At 39.5% G+C, this 27,745-nt stretch overlaps 2 protein-coding genes across 6 annotated transcripts in view; both read right to left on the bottom strand.

The window, feature by feature from the left end:
- The window catches only part of adamtsl5 (ADAMTS like 5), a 37,888-nt gene extending 36,585 nt beyond the window's left edge, over positions 1-1,303 (bottom strand). For both annotated transcript variants that reach the window (XR_006010513.1, XM_041986376.1), the window contains exon 1: positions 450-1,303. Coding sequence is in view for 1 of the 2 variants with exons in the window: in XM_041986376.1 (XP_041842310.1) it covers positions 450-469 (20 nt within the window). In the remaining variant the exon portion in view is untranslated. The remainder of the gene's footprint in view (positions 1-449) is intronic.
- An 18,703-nt stretch (positions 1,304-20,006) lies between these two features.
- crtc3 (CREB regulated transcription coactivator 3) overlaps positions 20,007-27,745 on the bottom strand; it is a 47,492-nt gene continuing 39,753 nt past the window's right edge. For all 4 annotated transcript variants that reach the window (XM_041986365.1, XM_041986370.1, XM_041986373.1 and 1 more), the window contains 5 exons: positions 25,056-25,291; positions 24,676-24,885; positions 23,545-23,628; positions 23,033-23,240; positions 20,007-21,538 (listed from right to left, as the gene is read on the bottom strand). In XM_041986365.1, the coding sequence (XP_041842299.1) occupies positions 21,333-21,538; positions 23,033-23,240; positions 23,545-23,628; positions 24,676-24,885; positions 25,056-25,291 (944 nt within the window). In that variant the 3' untranslated portion in view covers positions 20,007-21,332. The remainder of the gene's footprint in view (positions 21,539-23,032; positions 23,241-23,544; positions 23,629-24,675; positions 24,886-25,055; positions 25,292-27,745) is intronic.

Here is a 27,745-nt window from a genome sequence, read left to right as displayed (position 1 = left end):
CAGACATGGCAGGAGGATTACCTCACCTGCTGGAAGGATGAAGTCTGCAGCATTCTGGATAAGACAAAACATCAATGCTGTGCAGGTAACTGCAATGTTTTCTCAAAGTCTGCTGTCTTTCATGCAAAAGTCAAATAATGCATTCCAAAAGAGCCAAAGAATAAAGTTCTGCACTAAGAAAACTGCAATTTCTGTAATGAAGCAAACCACAGAGCAGCTTCCCACAGGGAAAAAAGCTTCAACTGTCCCTGGAATTTATCACCTTTATTTAAAGCCACCACACATTTCCTCCCCGAAAAGCAAATCAATCAGAGTTCAAACAGCCTTCAAGTACTGTCACTGGAATTTGTCACCTCCTTCCAAAGCTGGACTCTTTCTACAAATCATAGTTCAAGTTTTACAATCATTCCTGAGACACTCTTGTAAAAAAAAAAGGCACGCTGTCTCACCTTGTGTGTGGTGAGGACATAGTAAATCCTTGTTGGGTTCGCTGGGATCGATCAGATTTACATTCGCGGTCAGGTGCGGTTCTGATCCTGTATCATGATGTGAAACGTCGCCGCTTTGACGCACAGTGCATCCCAGCTGCAGACTCAAGGATTTCAGACCCAACAACACCATCCATATCCTTCTCTCTCCTGATTTACTCCGTCCTATTCCTCTCTTTATTTGGCGGACAGAAATAAAAACGAGAGAAAAAAAAACTTTAAAAAGATTGTTTTCGGTCTCTCGGGTCTCAGCTGCAGAACTCGTCCATCCAAACAGCTGTTCAGCTCCCAAAACACATCACATTAGTTGTGTGTTTCGGGGAAAGCTAAAATGTGGAAAAAACACGCATCTTCTGATGCACATTCAGGTGCAACAAGTGATTTGTTATTTCATGAGGATTCTTCTCTCCGTCTCCAGCTGTGGGCCACATGCAAATGATTCCAAACTTACTCCCTAAAGCTGAACAGTTTCACTGTCGCCACCAGGCAGGTGGTTTATTTTAAGTCCGCTGTTGCTGCAGCAGGTATAGTCCCTTCTGTTGTTTTGGGAATCTTCCTCTCAGTCCACCGCAGATTCAGACAACGCACAGCCAAAAGGATACAGGGTCGCCGGCTGAGCTCCGCTCGTCCTCGCCGTGTGTGAGAGCAGCGCCGCTGCGTCGGTGTGTTGTGTGTCCGACTCTCCCTCCACCTGAGCGCTGCGTTCCTGCCATGAACACGCCTCTCTCCTCCAATCACAACCCAGCAGCTCCTCAGGCGTTATCAAGCTTCACCTTTGTGTTGCGGTCCAGAGCTGGAACATGAGTGGAAACAATATTTTCAAGCCAATAAAAACCGGTTTTCACACATCTGAAGTAATTACGCTTTTAAATGAGTAAAGAAGCATCTTAACACCAATAAAGATTGAAGAGTAGGTAGAAATCTGAAGACAGAAAGTATCCTAACACTAAAAAAAAAAAAAAAAAAAAAAAAAAAATTAAATCACATTTAAGGATTTTCTGGTAGTCTTAGATTAGAGGCAAGATTAAGATTTCATGATCCTTTGAGGGATCTTCACATCTCCTGATCAAGATACATCCCCTTCAAAAGAGCAAAATTATCTGAAACTATCATACTGATGAAAACGTGATATTCTTTATTTTCATAAACGTGCTCCCAGTTCCTAAGCTGCACAGCAGGAAACAAATTAAAGTGCAGACTCTTCCAGGGCAGGAGGAGATCTGAAAACGATGTGACTGAGCTTTGGTCCTGTTTGTGCAGCAGTCTCATCACAACACAAGGGAAGCAATATGTATCCCTCAAACTGGAGGTTGTAATGAAGAGCCTAAACTGTTCCTATAATGTCATGCTGCAATAATGTTCCTATGTTCCTTTTAAACCCTTGATTCTGTACAATTATTTAGTGGAAATATAAATTCCACTTTATTATTATCTTGAAATTTGCCTGCAAAATTCAAATGAAGAAAATCTTAAAAGCAGAAATATCCAGTTTAAAATGCATATAACTTCATTCAACCTTGAATCTTGACTGTAACATATTATGATATTATTATGCAGCATTTATTTAACCTTTTAAAATTTGAGATTCCCTAATTGGGAATGACTTTGAGAAAAGATGGTGCTAAACTGTACCAAAATGGCCATTTGGAGACCTTTACTGAACTGTCTAAACTAAAACCTTTCTCACATTGTTCTGCTTCTCTATAGTTGGTTTTTACAGAGATCATGTTTACGTCTCTTGCTCTGAAAGAGGTTAATAGCTTCAGCTGCATCATTCCAAATAAATATCATGTCCATCCTGAAAATGTCTTGTCATGGCTCTGGATTTTTGGTTAAGTGGTTTGATGTTTTAATGTTTGTAGGAGTTTTTGCCATGGTCCTGTCTGGTTTCATGTTTAATTTTTGTAGTAATTTCATGTATTTTGTTTTGCTTTCTGCTTCTTGTTCATTTGTACACCTGGTTGGTTTAACTTGCTAATTTGCTTCACCTGTTTCTTGTTAGTTCACCTCAGTGTATTTATACTCCTTGGTTTTAGTTGTCCGTTCTCAGAGCATCCATCTTGTTTCCCCATCGTGTTTCCTTAGTGTCGTTCCATCGTCTGTTCATGGATTAAAACCTTCATTCCTGCATTCTGCCTGCCTCCTGCCTCTGAATCTGGTGTTTGATTACACTTCCTCACCTCCACCACATTGTGACAGTTTTTTACTGAAACTTGTTTAATTTGTACTGTGTGCTATCGTTATTTATTTTTCACCAGTAATACGTATACTGATGTTTATACATCTCAATAGGTGTTCCCTTGACGACAACTCCATTCAAATAGACTTTGTGGTTTCAGAGATATATTCTTTTTATTATGTTTACATTGTCAATCAGCTGTTTAAAAATAGGCAGTGCATTCTTATTTGTATTTGTGAATGCTGATATTTTAGTTTTAATATCCTGTTACATTTCTGTTCCTTACAGCTCATGTATTTGTCCGTTACAGGGTGTCAGTAATGATGCTTTAAATTGGGATTCTCCTGCTTCTTTAAGTTTAGTTATTCTAATTACTGTTTTACTACATTGCAATGTCCTGCAGAGACACTGTATTCACGTGCTGTCTTGCACAGGACGAGTTCTACTCCCTATTTGTAATTATTTGTAACAAATTTTCTTCAACCATCTGGAAGCTTCTTGCACTTGTCTGCACTCTGTCCACTGCTAATCTAGGAGTCATTTTCATCTCTCTGAAGAGGTTTTTACATGTTAAAGATCAGGATTTGTTGCTGACAATTTGAAAACAGCTCAAGGTTGATGTTTTTAACCATTTTGTGCAGCTGAATATGTGCGTTAGGTATTTAACCTGCTGAATGACCTCAGATCTGTTTTTGACACTTTGAAAATGCTCTGAAATGTTTTGATAATCAGCTGACTTCATCAGTCCTTTAATGCATTTATTTCCACCTGACAGGAACAACTGTCAATATTTAGCTAATTTCTCTTCCTTAGTTTTAATTTTAATTTTTTTAAAAGATTAATAATTTTGTAACAGAAAATCAATGTTAAGTCAGGCTAAACAAGCCCTGCAGCATCTGTCTCTTCTGTCATTCCCATTTTACTCATCATGACTCAGCATCATGACTCTTTCCTTCATGCTGACTTTTCTTCCTTTTTACTAATTTCTCATCATCATGATGACCTCATCTTCCTCTCCTGCTCTGTTATCCCTTAGTTTCAGCAGGCATCTGCTTCAGGGAGGTAGATCATCGGCAACTACATGTTAGAACACCTCTCTCTGTTAATCACCCCATACCAGCCCAACTTTTTCACAGGTACATCGTTTTGTTTTCTGACTGTGTGTAACTGTATGCCTCAGGCATCTACTTTGCCTCTGTGGGTTTTATATTTGACATGCTGTAGCCCCTTTTAGCAGGTTTGGTTTCACCCTGTGATGTATAAAGCAGAGACATGCAGCCTATCTCTAGTTTCCATTACTGTCCAGCAGTATAAATGGGATGACCACATGGCCTTTCTGTGAACTTGGAGCCATGTCTCCTCTTCGATCTGTCAGCGTCCCTTTATGCTCAGCCAAGATGGAGACAATTTCTCTTGAACTGTGCTACAGTTACAACATGCAACCTTGAACTATCATCTGGAGTCATGCAGACATAACAGAGGAAACAGGACCGGGCTCATTTCTCCTCACAGAGCTGCAGGAGGGTCAAAGCATCTTAATTTCTGCTTGTTTTTGGCGTGCAGAGAGGAGCAGTATTCTTGAACATAAAACTGATGAAAGCAGGATGTGAAGCCAGAGTAATCTGAAGGCCAAATAAGTACAAATACCAAACAAACGGGTAAAGACTGATTTATAGACAACATGAGCCTGCAGTCTTAACTCTGACAGCATCAGACAGCAGCCACCCAGTCCAAGTGTTACAGAGCAAAAACAAAGACTAAAGCAGATTCTCAGCTCTGCTACTACAACCTCAATTCCAAAAAGTTGGGATGCTGTGTAAGATGTAAATAAAACCAAAATGCAATGATTTGCAAATCCCTTCAACCCATACTTTTATTCTCAGTGGAACATAAACAAACTCTCAGATGTTGACAATGGACATTTTAACTTTTCACGGAAAATATGAGCTACTTTTAAATTTGTTGTGGATTATTGCTGCGAGAATTTTTTTTTAGTAAAGTAGAATGAAGATAACAGTTTAGCTTTAAAATGTTATATAAAGATAAAAATACATTTTAGATGTAAATTAAAGAGGTTTGTTATTGTTTTTCTTCAGTTTTGGTCATTACAATAAGAACAGTAAGAACAACAGTCAACTCTGCGACGAGGCTTAATGATATCTTAGCATTAGAAATTAGTCTAAAGTTTTTTAGTTCAGTAGGACAGTGTCCATGATTCTCATGAAGAATGTCACATTTTGATTAATCTGACTGAACAGTTTTCCCACTTTATTTCAGACCATTTTAAATGAGCTTTGGTCCAAAGAAGAAGTCAGTTTATCTGAAATGTGTTCACACATGGCTTCCTCTTTGCACATATCTTTTATTTAAGTTCACAGGGACTTTTGCATTTATTTTATTTACAAAATGTATATTAAATCAACTTTTCTTGCTCACCTCAAAAGCAAGTTTACAAAGTTCTTCACAGAAATAAACATGAACAATGTAAACACATTATCCAGTTTCTTGAGATATTGCAGTAGGATTGCTTAGAATGTCCATCCTCTGATAAAAGAAAGGTTTAAAATGACTAAACTCAACGTCTGTAAACAGAACAGAGATGACGAAAGCACCCGATTACCAAACATCCATCAGGACTGACTGAAAATTCTCTACTACTGTGAATACTGCAAGGCCTTCTTGCACATATCATTGTGCCATGTTTGGATTTTAGAGAACAATATGTGACCATAAGGGTGAGTAAAATACACCAACTTCTGGTTTTTACTATAAATCCTGCTCACATTTAGTAGTTTTTACATCTATAATGCTGAAGAAATGGAATTACGTGATTGGCATTTCTGTTAGGCTGAACTTGACATTATGGATCTAAGTTTTGTTCATGTGCACAGTCCACACTAGACCAGTACAGCACACAGATCAGGAGCAGAGATCCTGTTTTGTGTTTGCTTTCCAGAGAGCCACAAACTTTGCTGCAGACATCATAAAAAAAAAAAAAAGAAAAGAAAAAAGTTTATTATTATGCTGCCTCTGGTCTTCTGATCACAGATAATCAGTTTCTTTTTGCTAAAGCGAATCAGATTTGCTAAATAAAGACATTTATAGGTTTTAGAGTAGGAATTCTGGTGTATTTGGTGACCATTTTCCCTCTCGCACAAACACGGAGTGCAGATTTATCCTTCAGTTCTACAAAATGAACTTTCCATTCCAAACACATGTATTCACTTGCATTGAGGTATTCTTCTGTATAATCTCACTTTTTTTCAGGTTTTCTTGCAATGAAAAATGAAAAAAATCATGGTAAAGACCTGAAAGCAGTTACTGAGAGAGTTTCATGATGACTCGTTGCCCTTTTTCTTAGTTACTGTTGATGTATGAACTCAGCTCACCGACAGCAGTGGTTCAAGTTGTTGATCAGTCATGAATTTGACTGAGATTTTTCCATTAGTAGTGAAGTGCTGCTCAGTATCTGTGTGCTGTATATAACGATTAGTTAAGTGCTTTGAGCTCTCTGTGCTTGTTGGTGCTTGTAGAGAGATTTTCTTCCGCCCTCCTGATAGCTCCCTCGTCATTACTGAACACACTTCACTGTTAAGTGCTGCGTGTGTTTACCGAGAGGCGGACAGCCGAGTGTTTACAGTAATCATCACATTCATGCACCTACACTCGCTCTGTGTTTGGCAGCCTCCGGCGTTTTCCTCTAAAATAAGAGGTTTCTGAGGAAAAAACACTTTAATGCTCCTCAAAGACTTTAGTGAAGAGGGGGGAGGTGGTGCGGCTGGATTTTGAGTGGTACAACCCCTATCCCCCCCAACTCTTTCAGGTTTTACTGAGCTTGGCTGCCTGCCAGTACAAATGAAGAATCTTGATGGGAGGACTGAGTTTCACACACTGATGAAAGGCTGGCGGTGGCCATGTGAAAAGTCATATAACTATTACATAAAGATTTAATGCAGCTGAAGCTAATTAAACTAAACTAATTTAAGACTTGTTGATGACTGTAACTAAGCTTGAATATGACTTGGATACACCTTTTCCACTCATTCAGAAAACATGTACACTACCGATCAAAAGTTTGAACACACTGGATTCATTGGGAAAGTGTGTCCAAACATTTGACTGGTGCTGTATACTGTATACATGTTCAAATCATTAAAGCGACCTCTCTGATAGGAGTTTTTGTGTGAGAATTAGTGTTTCTACCTCCGCTGGTGCTGACTTGCCATGGGGGTGCCACAAGTCTCTGTTCTTGGGCCTCTTCTTCCCTGTAACTCACTGTAGACCAGAGCATGTGTGACTAATGCATTCTTGATGGCTGGAAAATGCCTTACGTTTAAGTTGTTTTTGGCTGTTACACTCATTCAAATCATGAAACTGACTGAGGTTACTTCAGAGATTTTTGTGAAGTCAAAAGGAAAGTGAGGCAAGGAATAAATATTATGTCAGATTTAATGCAAACAGCAAAGGACAATACACAACCAATTAGAATTAATTGTTAAATCTACTTTGTATATAAAATGCCATATTAACACCACATCCTAACAACCAGCCAGTTTGTGTAAAGACAAGTGGGGCTGAAGCACAGCTCCACCTACAGCTTTAATCTGCTGACAAATATGCCATTTATATCCCTTAAAGTATAATTTGCTTTGTGATTGTGTTATATTTTTGATGCAGATCCATGTGCAGATACGACATATGTCTGCCTCAACAAATGAATGTTGGCTGTATTCAGAAATCGATTTAATCTCTAAATTGTTTCCGGACTTAAACGAGAAACTGTAAGAAGTCTCTGGTTGTCGACACATGAACCATCCTAACTCACATCATGGGTGGTATTTAGAGTAAAGTAAAGGTGTATCTGGATGACGTAAGGAGGTCTTATTCCAATAACCTCAAAGTCTACAGGAAACCCTACAAGAACCCGCCTGCTTTCATCTCAAGCTGTCATCCGTCGCCTGGGAAACATATTGGCACACACATGGATGTGATGTTATGACATGATCTGCATGTGACGCTGGCTTAATGGCTGCAGCAGGATTAAGCAGTGAGCAGGCACTCTCAAAGGCTGCAAAGGTTTGATTTATAGGGTTCATAAAGTTCATAAATGAAGGAGGTGGAACAAAGAGATCAACAACTTTGATTTACGGCCATCAGGAAGTTATGAGAGAAGAACATGGTTTGTAGCACTCAGGTTAGAAATGCTCAACAAATAAGCTGCTTTCCAGATGCTGTGTGTGACGTCATGCTTGTACATCAGAGCTTATATGTTGTCCCAGTTCATCATAATAAGAACTATTCAATACATTCAACCACTTTTGGTAATTTACCAGCCACTTTCCCATAGGAGAAAAATAACAGGCACAAAAAGCCACTTAAAACCTCCAGTAAATACCATCCAGTAAATTTACTGCGCTGTTTGGATTCTGTAAAAACAGGCTGAACATCTGCAATGAGACAACAGTCACGCTGCTCTAAATGATTCAGTCTAAAACAACACAAGATCAAAATGTGTCTTAAAAAATAAAACTTTTTTTTTCCTATAAAAGTGCATTGCTTGGTTTAAAATATGGTGTTTGCTATTCCCACATGCTACAAATCATTTGGTCTGAAAATGTGAGGTTTCTCTCTCGTAGAAGGCATTTACACAGTCAGATAAAAGCACATTTTTGCATCATGAAAACTTGATGCGAGAATCTTAAGCAAGCAGTAAAGAGTTGTTGTGTCCTAAAAAGTGAAGGAAAGAAAATGCAAAACTTCTCAGGTTATATGGCAAAAGTAGAATCTGTTATACACTATTTGTAAGTTTTAGTGTGTTTATATTTAAACCATGTTGACCTCTACAAACAATTTTGGTCCAGATATGTTGGTGGTAGTATTGGTAGTAGCTATTTACAGTTTTTGATACTATTTGCCTACTATCCTCACAAAACTCAGCTCATTTTTACACCAGTGTGTATCAAAAACGTCTTCTTTGCTTTATTCCAGCCATAAAGGAGCATTATTTTTCTTCTTTTCAGACACACACAGAACTTTCTGGTTGATCTTTGGCTGCTCCTGATTGGACATTACCCTCAATTTCAGCTCTCTGATTGGTGGAAAGTTTGACAGGAAGCTTCATCATAATTTCCAAGTCAAAATAGAGGTCTCTGAATGATAGCTATATATTTTTATAATTGTGGAAATGCAACAAATATCATGGTGTCATGAATTACTCATTGTGGATTTTCCATATAGTATCAGAATAAACATTTTTATGGCTGAATTATAAACCTTCTGAACAGAATATAAGTGCCTGGAAAACATCTGTGGATTACCTGAAGGATAAGCTGTCCATACAATTTATCCCACAAGGTAAAATGTGGGTGAAATGAATGAGTGGAACAACTAAAAATAGCACAAATGTAAGACATTTTTCAGCTATCAAGAATGCATTAGTCACACATGCTCTGGTCTACAGTGAGTTAGGTCAACCACCACTTCCTGGTACACAGAGCCAATGAGGTGGATTTGATGCCCTGTGAATACAACCAACCACCATGAAGTCAAACTGAGGACAATGAGATAACAATGACTTTGAATACATTCACTTTGACTTTTCTGAGCACAATTTCCATAAAGATATCCTCTGACTTTATAAAACTGTTTTGCAAAGCTTTTCAAGATGACTTTTAGTCACCCACCGTTGAATAGAATAGCATCTTATTCAAGGTTATGGCTTGATCGATTTAATTAATCAAATTGCATATGTAGACTGATAGGTATCAGAAACATGTTTTTCATTTCTGAATTACTTTGGCTGATTTAAGAAAGCAGATAAATTAAATACATAAGTAGTAAAACATGTTACTTGTCAAGAAAGCACTGGCGTTCTCACGAGATCTGCTGCTCTTGTGAGATTCTAGTGCCCAACATCATGACCAATTCCACTACAGGCGCTTTTCAATTAATCTTTTAAATTACTGCCAGTTCTTGTCAGGACATAAATTCAGCCTAAGACAGCCAAAAGTGCATCCAGACGCACCTTATGTTTGTAGAAAATGGGATCTCTAGTGGCCATAAGATAAACTGCCTGTGAAATGCAAAAATAACATCCATGAAGTGAATGGTTATGCTGTAAAAAAGGATGCATTTCAGTCCAATCGTGATCATTTTCTATTTATAGCCAAGAGATTTTATTGTTTAAATCCAACCAGGATGTTTTATAGTTATATATAGCCTAGCCAAGCTAGCTTGGCCAAGTTGGCTTGGCTATTGTGTTTACATGTAACAAAGATTTAGGAGCCATATATGTAAGTAATTTCATGTTTATGAGTGCACATTCGGTTGGCACTTGGATGGTGGGTGTGTATTCCTGGTTTCAAATAGTTGCACTAACCTGTGTGCATCACTTGTCTTGGAGAATGTAGGGGTGGGAGGAGAGAAAATTTTTGTTGACTGCTAAACAGCTATGAAGTCCTCCATCATGTCCGCTCTGTATCGTTTTACTTCCTTGCATATACTATATACATATAGGGGCGGCGTGGCTCAGCAAGGTAGAGCGGTCGTCTTGTAACCCAAGGATTGCTGGTTTGATCCTCTGCCAAGTCGAGTTCATGTCGAGGTGTCCTTGGGCAAGACACTGAACCCCTAATTGCTCCTGATGGGTCGTGGTTGAGCGCCTTGCATGGCAGCTTCCGCCATCAGTGTGTGAATGTGTGTGTGAATGGGTGAATGTGATGTATAATGTAAAGCGCTTTGGGTATCATCCCAGGTACAGTAAAGCGCTATATAAATACAGACCATTTACCATATACTAAATGATATTTAATGGATTATGCTGTGTTGTGACATGGAAAATAAACAAAGTAGAGACAAAGAAAGAAGATAAAGAAGCCATTTAGACTAGAAAGGCCCTGTATGAGCTGAGGTAGCTCATGATGGACATCCCTCCCCAGGGTTTGCCAAAACCATTCTCACCTTGACTTATGTGACTCAAATTACCAGTGGTGTGATTTAAATGACTGAGAGCTGAGACCCTAAGACTGACGGGATGGACAACACCAACGATTACAACCGTATAACGACCCAACAACCTAATGACCCAACGACTCTATAAAAGTCTTAGGTGTTGATCACCTTCTTTCCTGAGGTCAGTTTGGATGAGAAGTCAAATGCCTAGAAGTTCAGTTGCCTTTTTTTTCCCCTCAAATATTTCAGATACTTTTGTGGTTGTGTCAATTGGAGGGCTTATCCTTCAGATAAAGACAGAGAGAACAATTACCAACATATCACAGCTGTGTCTGTTGGTCCCACCAGTTATGTGCACTCCTCAAGGACATTCCCAGTCATGAAAGTTACTCTCACTATCTGAGGACAGTCATCATTAGGACATTTTACCACAGGGAAAGCCATTCATCCACTCTAGAGACATTAAGAAGATATTTGCTTCAAGGACATAAAAACAAACACACAGTAGTGAGGACCATTCAGAACATAGAAAATCCCCATGTGGTTACCATGACAACAGTAACTTTAAGGGCTTTTTCTTTGCGAGAGAAAGCAGAGACATCTGCTAAGAGGATAATCACTGGTAATCATTGATTCTTATTATCATTGAATTTGTTTGGAAAGTTGTGAGAAGACAATCATGTTACGTAATGTCCCCACTGTGAGGACAGACTTGGGACACATTGTACATTATGAGGACATTTATTATGAAGATATGCACAGCGAGGACCCTGAGGTCTTGTTTTATCTATCTACACAGACTGCAGATAGGAAAATTTGGGATATTTAAGTTTGGATATTGCTCCTAACAGCATGTAGCCCCTGGAGATGACTCCTTGTTAGGTTGAATGCTGATTAGTTGAAAGTTAGCTTAAGCAAAACGGTCATTCCTGTAATTTTATGCGTTTTGAAGCCGTTATCTCGACATCATGACATTTATTTTCATGTGATTAGAGAAATCAGCCTTTTTCTCAAGATAAGCACCCACTGCAACTGGTTATTACAAACCAATGTGCTTTGTTTTCTCGAGAGGCATGCATGTGTTGCAATCACACAGGATTTGAGGTGATGACTCCTCAAAACAGTTAAATTATTTTAACTGGTTAATTATTAAAGATGACATAAATGTTTTTTAAACATGGCCGCTCTCAGCTTCTGGACTTTCAGGATAATCACTTTGAGGAATTTAACTGGTCACTGTATAGGCATTTTTTTGTGGAAAATAACTATCAGGTTACTATGAAGTTATTATCTAAGATGGCACAAACTAAGAATACAAACTGCAAAGATGCTACCGTAATATCTGTTAGGTAAACACTCACTTTATGTATGAATATAGAGTATTTAATGTCAGGGACTGTGACTATGAAGCCATTTGTCATGAGGTTATTCAGCCTGAGAAAAGACTTTATGAATGCTGACTGCAGTAGTTAATGCTAAAAAAGTGGTTTCAAGCACACCGAGGTAGAAAACAAAGTGGCTGTTCCCTATAAATTCACACTAGTCTGTGGCCGTCTGCGTTGGTATAAACAGGGTGTCTGGATGGGAAACATCTGTCCAGGCTGATGTTATATCTCTATGCCACATGAAGCGCAGTAAAACTCAGGCTTCAGTGCGGACTGACTCTTACCAGGCAGACTAGACAATGCTGCAAGCACAATCAATCACAAACACACAGATAAACACATTTTCCCTCAGGCTGAAGTTTCACAGATGCAGGAGGGGGTGAAATGTGTTTATGTCAGCAGCACAGTAGTTAAGAATCCAAACATCTGCAGGCCCTCACACAGCTGCAGGAGGGAATCAGGCATGTGGATGTAAAATAACTTCCCACTTGCTGAATGAAAATCACAAACACTATAAACTAAACTATCTGAGCCTGGTTTTTTTATGCTGTCAGAAGTTGCCACTGAGCAGAGATGTGGTTCAAACTGGTCGGATGAGAATATCGCAGAAGCATGTAAACAAAAACCAAAGCCACGAAACACATCCAAAGTTCATTCACAAAACAGACCGCAGAGCAGATGCTGTTCCTCCTGTTCTGGGAACGAGGTTCATCTGAGCCGCTCAGCTCTGATCCGGCTCCTGTTGTGTGAGGTTAGTCTATTTCAGTCGCTCTCAACACCAGAGAAGTGGTTGATCTGCTAGCAGAGCCCAGCAAGTTAAAAATAAATATCACAAGCATTTCAGCTGGATGGTGACTGAGGAGAGCCTTGCTTTTCCTGTGATTCAGATTTTTGCTGTATGGGATGGTTTAACGCAGGGGTGCCCAAGTCCGGTCCTTGAGATCTACCATCCTGCAACATTTAGATGCAACCCTTCTCAAACACACCTGAATTAAATGACTGGCTCGTTACCAGGCCTCTGCAGAGCTGAATGACATGCAGATGACATTTGATAAATTCAGAGAAGTATGATCTGTCCTGCAAATTCCCATCTGGACAGCCAGGTAATGAGGAATTGCAGCAGTAACAAATGTGTGGAGCAGTTTTTCTGCATCACGCTGAGACAGAATGTTCCTCATTTTAGCAACGTTATGTAGCTGAAAGGAGGTGAACCTAACCTGTTTTATATGTAAGACAAAGGACAGATCTTAGTCCAAAATAAAGGAATGTCGTCCAGAGAGTCTTCCTGAGGTGATACTAGTTATTGGCACAGTGCTGTTACAGCTCTCAGGTGAGTCCGATAAATCTGCTCTGTGTGTAGCTCGGCTGCAAAACACACTGAAACCTTAAACTCAACACATTCAGAGAACATGAAACTTGAGTAAACATGACAGAAAACTACAACATTTTAGTGACAAGACAAGCCAAACATTCTTTACATCTGTTTTATGAAATATTACAGTGGGTTTTGAGATAATGAGCTTTTGGTTTTGATAAATTCTTTGTTGCATTTACTGTTTGTGTTTTCTGAAATTTTGCTGTTAGTTAGTTTTTGGAAATTTAATTCAATTTTTGTTACTTTTTTTTCTCAAAGTTGTGGTAAGATCCAGTTTGTTGTTGTAGTTTCTGTCAGTATGTTGTGTTTTCCAGCCATAATTTAAGATTCTTTATTATAAAAATAAAATAATAAAAGAAAGACAATGGCAAGACACAGTAAATGTGTTAATTTTCTATATATTTACATAAGCAAACATAGAACCAATTTAAACACATTTTTTTATGTGTCTTCTTACACCTGTCTGTAATGGTTTTGTTGTTGCATCTCTTTGTTGTTGAAAGGTTTCTCATTCTGAGAAGTTTTCATCTTGATGCGATTAAATTCAGAGCAAACAGGCTCTGACAAAGCAGCCCCTGCACCCAGGTACCAGGGGCTGTGGAGGAACCTAGAGGTGTAGGCTAACTTTTAGTTAAATTTAATCACAGGACTTGAACAAAACAAAAAAAAAACAAACAAAAAAAAATCTTACCAGCATTAAAATGAAAACGAGAAAACATGTTATAAGCACCCTTTGTTCTCTCTTATCAATATTCCGAGCACTGGTAGAACGTGGATGTTTGCAGTTGTAGTTTTTCCTCTGGATGGAATCTGCTGCTAAACACCAAAATATGTGGTAAAAGCTCAGAGGTTGGCCAGTGAAAGTCAAGGATGCTTCTTACTGCTGACAGTAAAAGAACAAGGACATAAGTTAACAACAGAGAACATTCAAACAAGGGAGAACGAGAAGCTGTGAAACAGAAGAAAGGAATGTGGAAACAAAGCACGGAGCTACAGCATACGTTAAGACGTTAAATTTAGGTTCAGCATCAAGAGTTGATAGCTAAAAGCATACTGAACTCATGATGTTGTGAACATCTCACATAAAGAGGCACTTAAAAAATGCACATAAATACTGCATCTGTAATTTTGGGACCCAATCATTCATGAAATCCAACCAAAAACATAACCTGAAGCCCAACAATGGAACAACAACATTTTCCTCACAGGTAACGATGGAGGCAGATTAAACGAGGGGGAGGGAAGTTTATGAAGTTTAGAAGAGATGACAGGAAGAAATAAACCTTGCTTCCTGAAAACCTCGAGACCATGTTGAGGTCAGGGTCAATGTGAAGTTGTGGGAAAAAACCACAGCTTTACATGAACAAGCAGAACAAACTGAAAACATACTAGCAGGAAGATGCTGGTCATGTGTTTAAGAAGAATTGAGAATTATCCTTGTTTTCAACACCAGGAAAAAAAATCTGTCCAGTTAATAGCTCCACTTTCTTAGCAGGAGACTCAATAAATCTCTCAGAGTTGCATTTGATGCTGTGCAGCTAGTGTTTTTTCTTCTTCTTACTTCTACATTACATTTTGATTGCAAATACAGGCTGCATGTAAGCTTAATTATCAAGGAATGCTCTGTTTTTGAAAAGCAGACCCCTGTCCACTGATGAAGTCTGTGAGTTGCAGCTAAAAGCTCTGAAAAGAGCCAGTAAATGGCCCTTTGGGTAAAAAGAAGTGCATAAATGTCTATTAAAAATGAGCAGTTCTTCACTTCATCACACTTTGTTTTTATAAATGACTTGAAAACAAGTCAGATAGAGTAAAACTGCTACATTGTTAGAAAACAAGCAGCTTTAGGAAGGCCATTAATTACTCCCAGGCAGCAGCACAGCTCAGCGCACCTCCAGATTCCCACCAGCTGGATGGTGCACACACACACACACATAAACACACACTAACATCATTCTCAGAGGAATTCAGGTTGGCATCCTGACCTGCCTGGACTCACTCTGTGGACCGACTCCAGCTCTCTGACTGAGGACTGTGATTATCTGCTCAGCTCTCTCACTGCATGTGTGTGCGTATGTTGTTGTTTTGGGAACTCGCTCCCAGACTGCATCTGATATATAAGGCTTGGCTGATTTCCAGGAGTTCACACTGTCCATCTGCCACACTATACCATGGTCACACACCCCTATGCTGAAATTTCCACCTACTGGGTGCCAATTATTCAGTGTTGACTGACTGAGAACAAGTATTTTGCTGCAGAATCAAGGTCTCAGACTAATGCCTGGTGAAAAAGGTCATCTAAACAATGAATATAATTGAAGGTCTGAAGGTTGTTAGATGCATACAGGTTGCAAAAGGACACTTCTTCCTTTTAAACTAAGAACTTCCTTGTTCTGTCTTCATTCAGTGTGAAATTCTGTTTGGCCAAAGTTAATGTGAGACTTTAGGACTTGAATTAACTTCCAATTTAATAAATCAGACTTTATTTGTCCAAATCCAGACTGATGATGCCACACTTGAGTTAATAATTTGGAGGTGATCTTTTTATAAGAGAAGACTAAATCCACTCCTCATGAGTTCAACCTACCTCGAGCCGCCTTGGAAGGCTGGCGGGGAGAAAGAATCCATCATTAAATTGTTGCCATCTGACTTCAATTTGAGATTTTTTAAATAAACACACAGTGTCAAGGCCATCAATTTCACCTGACAGGACACAGCTGCCACATCAGCACGGAGGTCAGAAACACTTTGCCAGGAGAAAATCCAGGGACGTCTTTAAAATGCTGCAGTTCGGAGCGCATTCATTAACTCCACCACGAAGGTAACTTAAAAAGTAAGAATATAAACAAAGTCTCCACTGAAAACTGATGGTTCACAAGGTTCTTTTAAAAAAATGTTCTTTTTCTAATAATCTCTGTAAACTAATAATACTAATAATAAATAAAATATATTACACATAAATGCTCCAAGATCATCTCCTTAGCCAGTTCTGATTGGTGATTTATAACTTGAATATTACATTTATCCAACCGTCCACAGTCCACGGCTGCTTCTTTAGTTGTTAGTGATGGCTTGCTTTTGGTTTTTTCTAAATGTAAACGGGTGGGTCTAGAACATTTTTGATTGGGTGGCCAGGAGAGGCAGAGACTGAGAAAAGGGTTACAAAGGGTTTTAAATGTAACAGTTTATTAAAAAGGGACTAGATTTTTGGAAATAATTATCTGATTATTCCAACTAAAGTTGTCATCTGGTATAAAAAGTAAAATAATACGTGTAAAAGCAAACAGCCTATGATATTTTCTTTTCATTAATAATTGTTTACTCAGGATGATCCTGCATTTTATGGCTTTAAACCATATCACAAGCTTTATTAGTGCTGTTCCAGCATCCTTGGTTGTCACATCTGGTAGTTTCATGACTTTTACACCCTCTTTGTAGATGTAAACAGTTTGGACAAACAGGTATTATGGAATAATGCAGCATCATTATCAATAACATGGTAGTGCTGATGTTTAACAACATATAGAAATAGATTACACACTGCATTCACTTGTACCTTATCCAGGTGAAGTATACACTAAAGATTTGTTAGAATTTGGTTGTTTTTCTAGGATGGCACCATGGAGGCCAATGAGCCTGTGTCCCCACAAAACACCCCTGTTACGGCTGTCACCAGTGCAGCTAATTAATCCATCTGCTATGCAGCTCATCATGCTACCGCCTGGCTGGGATTGGCTGCACGTCACCTGCTCTCTGGCTGCTGCTGAGGCCTCCCTCCATAATAAAAAGATGCGGCGTCCCTTCAGTCAGTGGTACCACTCATTTTCTTTCCGATCCGATACCAAGGAAAATACAAGCCTGTATTGCCGATACCAATCCGATACCGATACGTTGTACAGCAGCTTAATGTGTTTGGAAACTCACTTTCAAAGCAGCTACGCTGAAGGGAAAGGATGTGGTAGCTACATTTTTATAAAATACTTTGTGACTCAAACTGAAACTACCAGTAAAGTGCATAAATAAATATAAAATGCCACTAGGGAAAAACACTTCCCCTAAATGTAGCATCAGTGTTACAGAGCTCCACATTTCCTCCCTCTGAATAAAGGTTAGTACCTGCCTGCAGCGTCAAAGACTCCAAGAGTGACGCGTCTCAGCCCTTACAGCACCTGTCCCCCTCCTCCCCTGCTTCTCCTCATCATAACTTGCATACTGCGTTATGGTCGACTCTCAGGTGTTAAAGGTTTGTGGTGTTGATACAACTCCTCTCTGTCTTCCCACACACATCATACATCGCGCCGTTGCTGTTCATCTCCATACATGATGCTACAGCTTGACCGGGTGAGAGATGTGGTGCTGCGCCCCTACGCTGGGCCATTTCACATACGGTGGAAAAAAAAAGTAGTTCCTGCCAACTAGATATAATTTGGAAAAGATCCATTGTATTCCAGTTTGTGATAGACTGCATTTTTACCCCAAATCAGTAAAATATCAATATTTTAACATGAAAATTGATTCTAGAACATAAAAAGCTGGTACATCACATGTAGTGACTCTGGTTGCCTTTTGGGAGATAGCCTACTGAATTGTGTCTGACCCCTGAGGTCGTGTTGAGCCTTTAAAGCTTTTTGCTTTAGTTTATGAGTAATCATGTTAATTGATAGTTGTTTGTAGATTGGGCCAGTTAGGATTGTAAACCTTACGCAGTTTTCCTTCTGTTGTTAGATCATTATTTGGCAGAGCTGCTTCGGGTTATTTTTGTTTGGGAGTCAGTACAGTCAGCGAGGTTTTTGTTTGTGGTGGTTTGAATGATAATTAGTTAGACTGGTTGTTTTTCTTTTATTTGGTTTGTTCTGCCCATCCTTCCTGTACGTATCAGTTCCTTTGTATCCACCAGCCATGTGGGACAATAAATTCCTTAATTCTCCACATTCCATCTGGGCATCATTTTATGTCATTTCCTCCCGAGTTTCTCCGCGTTAATACCACTGTTTCCACTATGAGGTCAGATTTCCTGTTAATAAACCAGGTGCAACAGCCTTATAAGTGCTAAAAGTACTCTTTTAAATAGTAAAAACTTGGCATTTTTAGACTTGAAATGCAAATTATGAATCAATTTCCTATTTAAATAAAAAAATCACAACAATTTCAACTTTAATGTATGTTTTCCGAAAATAAAGAGTTTTGGTTTTGTCTGACCTTTAATTTGAATGAATTTGGAATTTGGCTTCATAGGATGATTACCTAAGTTGTATTTTAAGGTTTTAGAGGCAATTATGGACAATCAATCAGCAATATTAGGAGAGTAGCGTTAAACAGAGCACACAATTTAGCCAAAATAGGACTAAAGCTAATGCTACTCTGTATAAGTGGTGATTATTTTGCCTCTTCCTCCACGACTTCTTCCAAACAGACGTGTTGCTTGAAGTATGTCTAAGTCTCGTTTACATCATACTACTGCCATCTACTGGCAACAATTATCATCACATCCAATGACAGACAGGCAACACTTTTTAGACATAATACACAGTATAGTTTTAATTATTTATATTAAATCAGAAAGATAAGCACTATAACATACATACAAATAAAATTTTATATCTTGAAGGAAAATCAACTCAAAATGACATTAAAAAAAGTAACACTAGTGGACAGAAACATTTTTTTAAATAACAGAACTGTACATTTTCAAATGCAACTAAAAAAAAAAAGAGACACAGACTAAGTTATAGAAAACAACCAAGGGCAGCAAATACTGAGCTAAAGCTGGAGGGTAGTGATTATCAGCTGATGCAGGTAACTGCTGGAATATGAAAATACAACAAAGTAAGGCAGCAGAAGGCAGGCGTTCAGACGGCAAGAAACAGGCTGGGACAAACGGGGGGAAAATGAAACCCAAAAAACAGCAAAATTACACTGCGATATGGCTCCATCCACTGTATGAAAGAGACAAGAGCAACTATAATAACATCAATGATAACACATCCGAAACTGAATTTAAACCCTTACAAAAACAACCTCAGCCCAACCCCAGCATCCCTGTTAAATCTGACAAGTAATGAAACAGAAAGGACCCACAATCTACAGTGACACCCCTGGATTGAACAAAAAATGAAGACAACAGTGCAAAAAGTTGCACAAGATCCTTCTCTGACTGCTGATCAGCTGGACTCACACACCGAACGTCAACCCACACTGTGGACATGGACACATGTAATATTGTGACTTCTAGTAAATTTGATCCCTCGCATTGTGCAAGTAAAAACTGAACCTATGAGCCATGTTACGCTGCATAGCTGCACCTGTTCAACAGGTTCCACTTAGTCTGAAAAAGTTGCATAGGTAAAAGAGCAAACATTAAAAAAAAGCTCTTTGAGTTTATTAAAAGTGACACAAGGGGGCAGTCAATGCCCAACATGGCAGAGCTGTTACATAACCAACTCTGAGTATGAGCTCTTCACAAAAACACACTATCACAGGACAACGTGGTCGACGACCAGGAAACCAATTGTGCTCCGTTTTTTTTTCTCCACATCAGTTCAAAACTGGAAATTTGCAATTTAAAAAGTGTGTGTTGACATATATATATTTATATACACAAACACGCACAGAGAGCAACAGCTTCATTTAACTTCTTTGGGTCATCAGGTGTAAAAATATTAGTTGACACAATGTGAACCAATAGCTGCAAAAATAGTGCAATTTTACATGATGTCCGATGTCCACCCTCTCTGAATGACTCGCCCTGACTGCGTGGGGGGGTGTATACGGGGGGAGGTGCTTCACTAAAGCTCCTACAACGAAAAGGACAGAAAGCCAACAGATGTAGGACATTATGGATCCACAGTAGCATAGCGCATGCCCTTATTCACAATCTGATGTTAAGTACAGTACAAGCGCCTTTAACGTGTCAGTAAAAAATGTAAAATAAATCATATGCAACAAATATTTTAAGTATCACATGTTGAAAAATAGAAAAAGGGGTGTGATGTTAAATTATCCCAGTTCTGTCCAAGTTCTGCCAGAGAGGAAAGTTAAAATCCAGCCAAATTGCAAGGAAACATCTTTTATTCGAGTTGTATTTTTCAATTAGAAATGAAAAATTAGTATTATTAAAAGCTCATCTTTGTAAACAGTTTGCCCTTTTTATCTTGTTTGAAAATACACTAATCTGACTGAAATTTGAGGCATATATATGAATATATATATATTATAAATCTGTGGCTAACATTTTAAAAATAATCTGACACCATAGGCAAAGAAAGACATTTGAAAAGAAAAACTTAAATCCTTCTAGTCTTCATTTCTGCTGCGATCGCTCTGGAGCCTGAGGTGGCCACGATGCAGCAGGACTCCACTTTACCTGAAGCTGCTCCAGCTCCTTTATTAGAGCTGTAAGAAACACTGATTGTGTTCTGGCATTTATTGCTGCTCTTCAGCATGGCTATGGGGTTGCTATGGTGTGTAACCATGGTTATGGTGTTGCCATGGTTTCTGCAAGAGGGAATGGTGAGTTGGTGATGAGAAAGGAGCGGGAGGACTTTTGCTCCTCTCTGGATTGTCTCGTGTGTTTCTCTGAGTCGTTTTGGTTTGAGGGGGAGAAGCTGTCTGGAGGAGGTGCAAAGACTCAGAGCTGGACCTGCATCAGATCCCAGTGCAGATTTTTTTTTAATCTCATCATTTCAAATAAAACCTCACAAAACATGAGCTCAAGCATGCTTTAAGGGGAACTGCGCCAAGCAGGTGTAAACAGTTTGTTCACGAGTCTCCTTTTTAAAAAAGGTGTGGATGACTGTGCGCATGCTGTTTGTCTTTCACATTTAATGAATCTTAGTGGCAGTGGATGCATGCACAGTGGCCCTATAGAGATTGTCTGCATGCATATTCAGATTTGTACACTATACACTGCAAAATTCATGTGTGTGCTTCTTCCTCTGAATGTGTGACGCTTGTTTCATTCAGAGCCTGTCGCTGCGGAAAGTATCCTCCACAGATGGGTCCGGCAGCACCATGTCGGGATCACTGAGCATGCTCAGGCCGTCCAGGCTTAGAGGCTCGATGTGCAGCTCGTCCTCCAGTGGGAAGCCTCCCTCTGAGTCAAAACATTCGGGCACGGTGGAGAGCGTGCTGCTGATGTCCTTCGACAAACTCGGGTTGGAGTCATCTGAGAGAAACAGATGATGGTGGGTGAATGTTTCCTCAAGTCTGGGAAACACTTCCTCTTGCTATAGCTGACAGAAACACTGCATTCATCATTACTCATGACAGCTCTTTTTTTAAATCCCTGACTTTCTCCAGAGTTAAAGAGCACTGTGCTCAAACCTAAGCCCTGATTAGACTGAGATCTCTGCACCTGAAGGGAACGTCCAGGCGAATGTCAACAGCCTTAGGAGAATATGCTCGTCCTGCTCCTGTGGGAACAGTCTGTGCCAGCTTCTGAAAACAAGTTGCCCGGGAGACGCTCCTATTTAAATCCAAGACATGTATTTTTGCTCTCAGTGAAAAGATACAGCACAAATAATTCCTAACAACCCAACTAATAATTTTACTGTAAAGAATTATAAATGAATTTGAATCTGTTTCTAAGGTCAACGACATTGACTTTATCTCATAATTATAAATGTACTCATTACTATAAGGGGAACGGGTCCAGCACATTCATGAACTTAAAATCAGCTCTGACTGGACTTGTTGAATTTAGGGGTTTAACTGTCCCCTAGTGGCTAAAAATCTGAAGCTACATCAGCTTTGAGCAGAATTTTGACATTGATAGCTGAACTTAGTCCAATTAATACAGCAATTACAGAAGCTCTGAAGCTTCTGTAAGTGATGACATCTTGATGAGGAAAAATTTAAGATATAAAACATAAGATTCTGCTGAGCTGTTACGATTTACAGTGAGTTAGCACATTATTTAAGTTTCATGTTTTTGTTTTAGCCTAAATGAAAAGAGTTTTGTTTAATAAATAATTCAATACAAGTTTGCACAATGTTTGACTGTCCTGATCAGATTTAATGTCCACAGATTCTCTCCACCTACACTGAAGACAGGAAATTCACCACTAACTCGTATGTAAATATCTTCTCATTTCAATACGAATGTCCACAATATAAAAAGATTTCAGAGCCAAATGTTTGTACCCAATTCTGAAATCTGTAGTTCTGTTGATCTGGTTTGGGTGTTCAGGTATCTCACTGGTGGACCATTCTTGGCTGTGAACCTGCATCACTGGAAGTTCTATGAGGGGATCAAATTCAGGTGAGTGATTGAGTTCATGCAGCAAATCTTAAGCAGTTAATTGTCAAACTGCCAATGGGAGATATGAAAAATGACCTTCAGGTGCAGAGACAGGATGAGGAACTTTGCACAGTAATGATTCCGGATTGTTACCACAGTAATGAACTGATAGAGACGGACTGCAGAGTGGGCATTAAAACAGAACTTTTTACAGATTCTAACTAGGGATGCACAATATATTTAAAATTGACCTTCACGGCGATACTAGCCTGGGGGATATACTCTAACTACCTAAACTGTGATAAACAGAAGTCCCTATTTGGATGTGTCAACACTGTTGATATCTATCTATCTATCTATTTATATATATATATATATATATATATATATATATGAAGTATACAGGTGGGTCAGACTCACCAGTAAGTATAATGTTGGGAAGTCCTCCGCTGCAGTTTGAGTACAGCATGTTGGACCTCATCTGCATCGGGTCCTGCAGGCTTCCGTGACTGCCGCCCAGCCCTGACAAAGCAGCCTGGGAGTAGTAGAGTGAGGAGGATGAAGGATCGAGGCAGGACCCCCCTGTTGTGGAGCTCATTGCGTTTTCCAACAGACTGAACTGATCCAACTATCCGGCAGATGGTGGAGAGAAAATGGCCATCGAGAGAAAACAGAGAGAATGAGTGAGCTGAAGTGGCGCCATGGACACCCTGGCAGATTATTTATCGTGATAGTTGTACAATGTTTTCTTAGAACGCTGACAGCGCAATTAAGACCTTATTAACATTTTGGAATAAAATAATATGATGATTCATGGCTGGGATTTAGAGAAATGTTGCAGATTAACAACAGAGCTCAGTGTTTCTGCTGTTTACTCTCTTGTCATTTTAATATGTTAAACACACACTTTGTTGGTGTTTATAGTCCCTCACCTGATAGGGAAGGTTCTTGCTCTGGCGATTAGGGAACTGTTGCTCGATGAAGGGGTCACTGAAGAATGTTGCCATATTGTTGGGCTGTCAGAAAACACACAAAAACAGTTCAAAGTGTAATATTTGGATAGATTTTATATGGTTAAGTTATCACCTGCCTTGTTTGCCATTAGGTAATAATTGGTTCATATTGTCCTGGGGGCTTCGTGCCCAGCATGATTTAAAAAGGCGTCCCTGCTCCATCACACATGATATAAATAAATGGATCAGTCCCGGGATGAAACACGCTAGAGGAAAAGCTTTGTTCCTGTAGCTGCGTCCTTTTCAAACAAAGCTGTAAGCACTTTCTAATCTTTTACTGGAGTCAACTATTTCTTTATTGCTTGTTGTTATTTATTACAGTTCTATCTTAGATTTTGACCTACGGTGATTAGCTTTTTTTATATTGGCATTTATTCTTTTATGTTTTTTTTAAAAAGTTTTTTTATGCACTGATTTATGCCCTTGCCTTAGATTACACGAGTACCCACTTTTTTGTGTGTTTGTGTATTTCATATTGTCCTTAAGTGTCTGTTATTGTGTCTTGTTTATTGTACAAAGGATGGCCTCTCCTTTTTACTGCAAATCAAATATACCTTTGGGTATCAATGAAGTTACCTGGAGAACCTTGAACTTTAAGATCCTTATCAAGCTCAGTTAAATAACCAATTAGGGAAACCATTATACATCATTCTACACTCATCTCCGGGCCTTTGGCATTGGCAGTTAGATGTGAGAGGCTATGTTAGCCTAATTTTATTTTAACTGGCCAAAAGTGAAAAAAGTAGGGGCCGTTTGTATAAGATTTTCTTTTATCTGTTCCTTTTATGGGTCTGGATCATCTTTTGTTTGTGTCATTTTATTTCAAAAATTAATTAAATAACCTAAACAAAACATGAAGAAAATAAAGTCTAATTAGAACCTTAGAATTTAGCTATAACAAAAACAATAAGATGATTAATCTACAAATATTTTTGCAAGTACTATAGACTGTATTTTTAATTCTTGTTTTAATCATTTTTTTTTTTATGTAAAACTAGTCTGTGCTGACACACACACGTCCTGACATGGATGTCCCTTCACAGCGCTTACTTGGCCTGTGTTGAAGTCCAGAGGGATGCTCTGCAGAGGCGACACGGGCTGATGCTGCTGATGCTGTTGATGCTGCTGATGCTGCTGTGGTGGCAGCTGGTGCGGCTGCTGGCGTTGTCGGCCCTGATCCACTACATGCTGCGATTGTTGGTAGAGCGGGTAGGGAGGGGGAGGTTCCCTTGGCATGTTGCTGGTATCCAAAGCAACACCCTTTAAAGAACAGAGAGAGCCAGCAGGAGTCAGTACAAACTTTCTGCAAGCAAAATAAAGCTTATTTATTCTGATCTAGGTGTCATTACTCACCACACTTATCCATCAAAAGTAAGAACTGTATTTTTTTTAATCTATGAGAGAAACCCTGTTCTGTAAAGTGAGTGCACCTGTGTGATGGGGGACAGCGAGGGGGGCATGGTGGGAGACAGCTGCTTGGCCAGACCCCTGCGCTGCTCGGCTCCTGGAGACAGCGTGAGGGGGCTGATGGGAGTTGGTCGTCGCCGTGGTGAGTTGCTGGACAGACGCAGGGATGAACTGATGGAGGGATTGCTGAGCGATGACTGCAGCTGGCAGTTGCTGAGAGAGGCCTGAATGGAAGGATTGCTCAAGGAAGAGGAGAGACCTGGTGAGACAAATAAAGACAGCAACACATCCACACATAAATCCTTCATATTCGCTTGGGTGTAAATGAGGTAAACTTGTGGTTGCTGTGTGTGTATGCACTGGATTTTCCAGCGTGCTCTCCAGTCCCTGACACGAAACACTAGACTTTATTGTGTGATCAGGGAGGGAGGGATGGATGGGACGCAGAGGAAAGGAAAATGAGGGAAAAGAAAAGAGGCGATTGTAGTGAGCCAAAAGAGGGTCAAAATTCCTCTGTCACTTCGGTGCTCAGTCAAGCTGAACTGTGTCCGACATGCGAGCCTAACTGCGCACACAAAGAGGAAAGAGTGAAAGGGAGCAGCAGTGGGTGTGATCAGATCAGGCAGCAGAGTTCAGAGTGAGGAAGTCAGAGACAGAGACAGCCTTCAAGCTGGTTATCAATAATGTAAAGCTGACTGGCAGAGAAGGCTGAAACCTACTGAAAACACTGCAGCAATCGTTCCCACATTAAAGCCTCTGAGCTGGAACAAACTTTCAGCTTGTTAAAACGGACAAAGTCCCAATCTTCGCCGATAATGACTCATTTCCAGAGGTGTGCAGATCTTTTCTGTCTTTACAAAGGGAGGGAGCACATGCTCAAAGCTAGTGTGATATGAGATAGCTTTCATTAACTGGCTGGATGTGATAAGTTGTGCTGCTTGGCAACACTTGTAAAACAATAAGAGGACCACGAAGCTGAAAAGAGACATCAAAAAACATGTTAGAACTTTAACAAACACATTTTATGCAAAAAGGCAACAAAGAAAACGTGTGGGTTGAGCAATGCAGCTGTGAGAGTACTTTTTTTTAACAGTTACAATGGAGAGCAAAACACAACTGCATGTAAAACTTGGGGGAACTTCCTGTGAAAATGAGGACAGCATTTTTTCCCCACAGATATGGAGTGACTTTTCAGAGTTAAGACTAGGATTTAAGGTTAGAATTAGGCTATAGTTCGGTTGGGATGGTTCAAGTCCCAACAATCAATAAAACGCAGACTTACTGTCTTGTGAAGGACCTCTCACTCTGAGATATTTTAGATTAGTCTGTTTTTTTGCATGCAACCACTATCAGCTCATTCTCTTGTGTTGAACTTAAATAAACGTTAATAAATTCTGGAGTATGGAAATTCCCTTGGTTACTGTGACTGATCAGCAGTCAAATCATGACCTTTTAATCTCTTACTCTAATACTTGTTATAAAATGTTAAATATAGCACAACACGCTCAGTACTGGTCAATCCAGCTTCCAGCAGGGATCCGTTCTGGCACTTATTTTCTTTCTGTTAAATGTGCTTCCCTTAGGTTAGATAATTACACAGCTCAGTGATATCTTCTATCATCTGTATGCTGACGCTGTCCTCTAAAACAGTAGCTGAGCAACAACAATCTTAAGCTAAACTCAGATAAAACTGAAAGTCTAATTATTGGACCAGAGAGTGCCATCTTCCAGGGTTAAATTGGGCCATGGCTGAGCCCTAGCAGATACGCCTGGTACATAAACTGGTGCTTTATTGTGGGCAATAAACCTATCAAGATTTTCAGTTCTGAGTAATCTAAACAATATGCTTAAACATTAAGACAATTAAAATCTTTTGTGGACCTTTTATTGCCATGAAATAACATAGAACTAAGAAACTGAGCAAGTGAAGTGCGCTTTGAGAGAATCCAGCCACAGTCGTCACACCACGTGGCTCATTGTGCCACATTAGTGCACAAAGTGGATTGATTGTCTCTCATGAGGACGCTTCTCTGTTCGTAAATACTTTGTTGTTCCCTTGCAGAAATGCCTCCTCACAATGTGTTTCTACTCGAGGGGAACCACTGTATTTTCCGGACTAAAAGTCGCATCAATCATAATAATATCAAGTCACATGGAACAACAGGCTGAATATGTGTCCTGTGTGTCAACCTAACACCAGGGTTTCCTCCAGGATTTTTTTAAACTGTGAGGAGAACTAGTCTCCCAGGCATTAAAGACACCAACGCCGCTGCATGCACAACCCCGCCCTGCTACCGACGAAGTTTCATGTTAAATCTGAATTAACCGGGTCAGTTGTTCATTGCACATAAAGACAAATGACCAGACCAAAGTGAACGTTTTTTAAAACGGCCTTGAGAACAAGAACAAAGTTTTTTCTTGTCGTGGAGTATGAGACAAGCTCTACTCCTGTCATCGCTTGCCATCACTCTCAATTGAGCAGCAGTAGAACTGGACAGGAAGTTTAAACTCCAGTGCTCGTTTTTTAAAATTAAATTATTTGCAGAGCACAATTCCAGGCAGGGTGTCAAACTCAAATACACAGTGGGCCAAAATGAAAAACTTTGATGAGGAACTTTGCTGCCTTTATAAACTCTGGTTCAAATTTAACATTTTTTTTTCTCACAATATGACTTAAAAACTTGAAAAACTCTGGCGCCTAAAGGGTTAATAA

Source organism: Melanotaenia boesemani, chromosome 1, assembly GCF_017639745.1.
Source record: "Melanotaenia boesemani isolate fMelBoe1 chromosome 1, fMelBoe1.pri, whole genome shotgun sequence".
Lineage (NCBI taxonomy): Eukaryota > Metazoa > Chordata > Actinopteri > Atheriniformes > Melanotaeniidae > Melanotaenia > Melanotaenia boesemani.
Note: the sequence above shows the minus strand (reverse complement) of the source record. Positions and strands in the feature narration are given on the sequence as shown.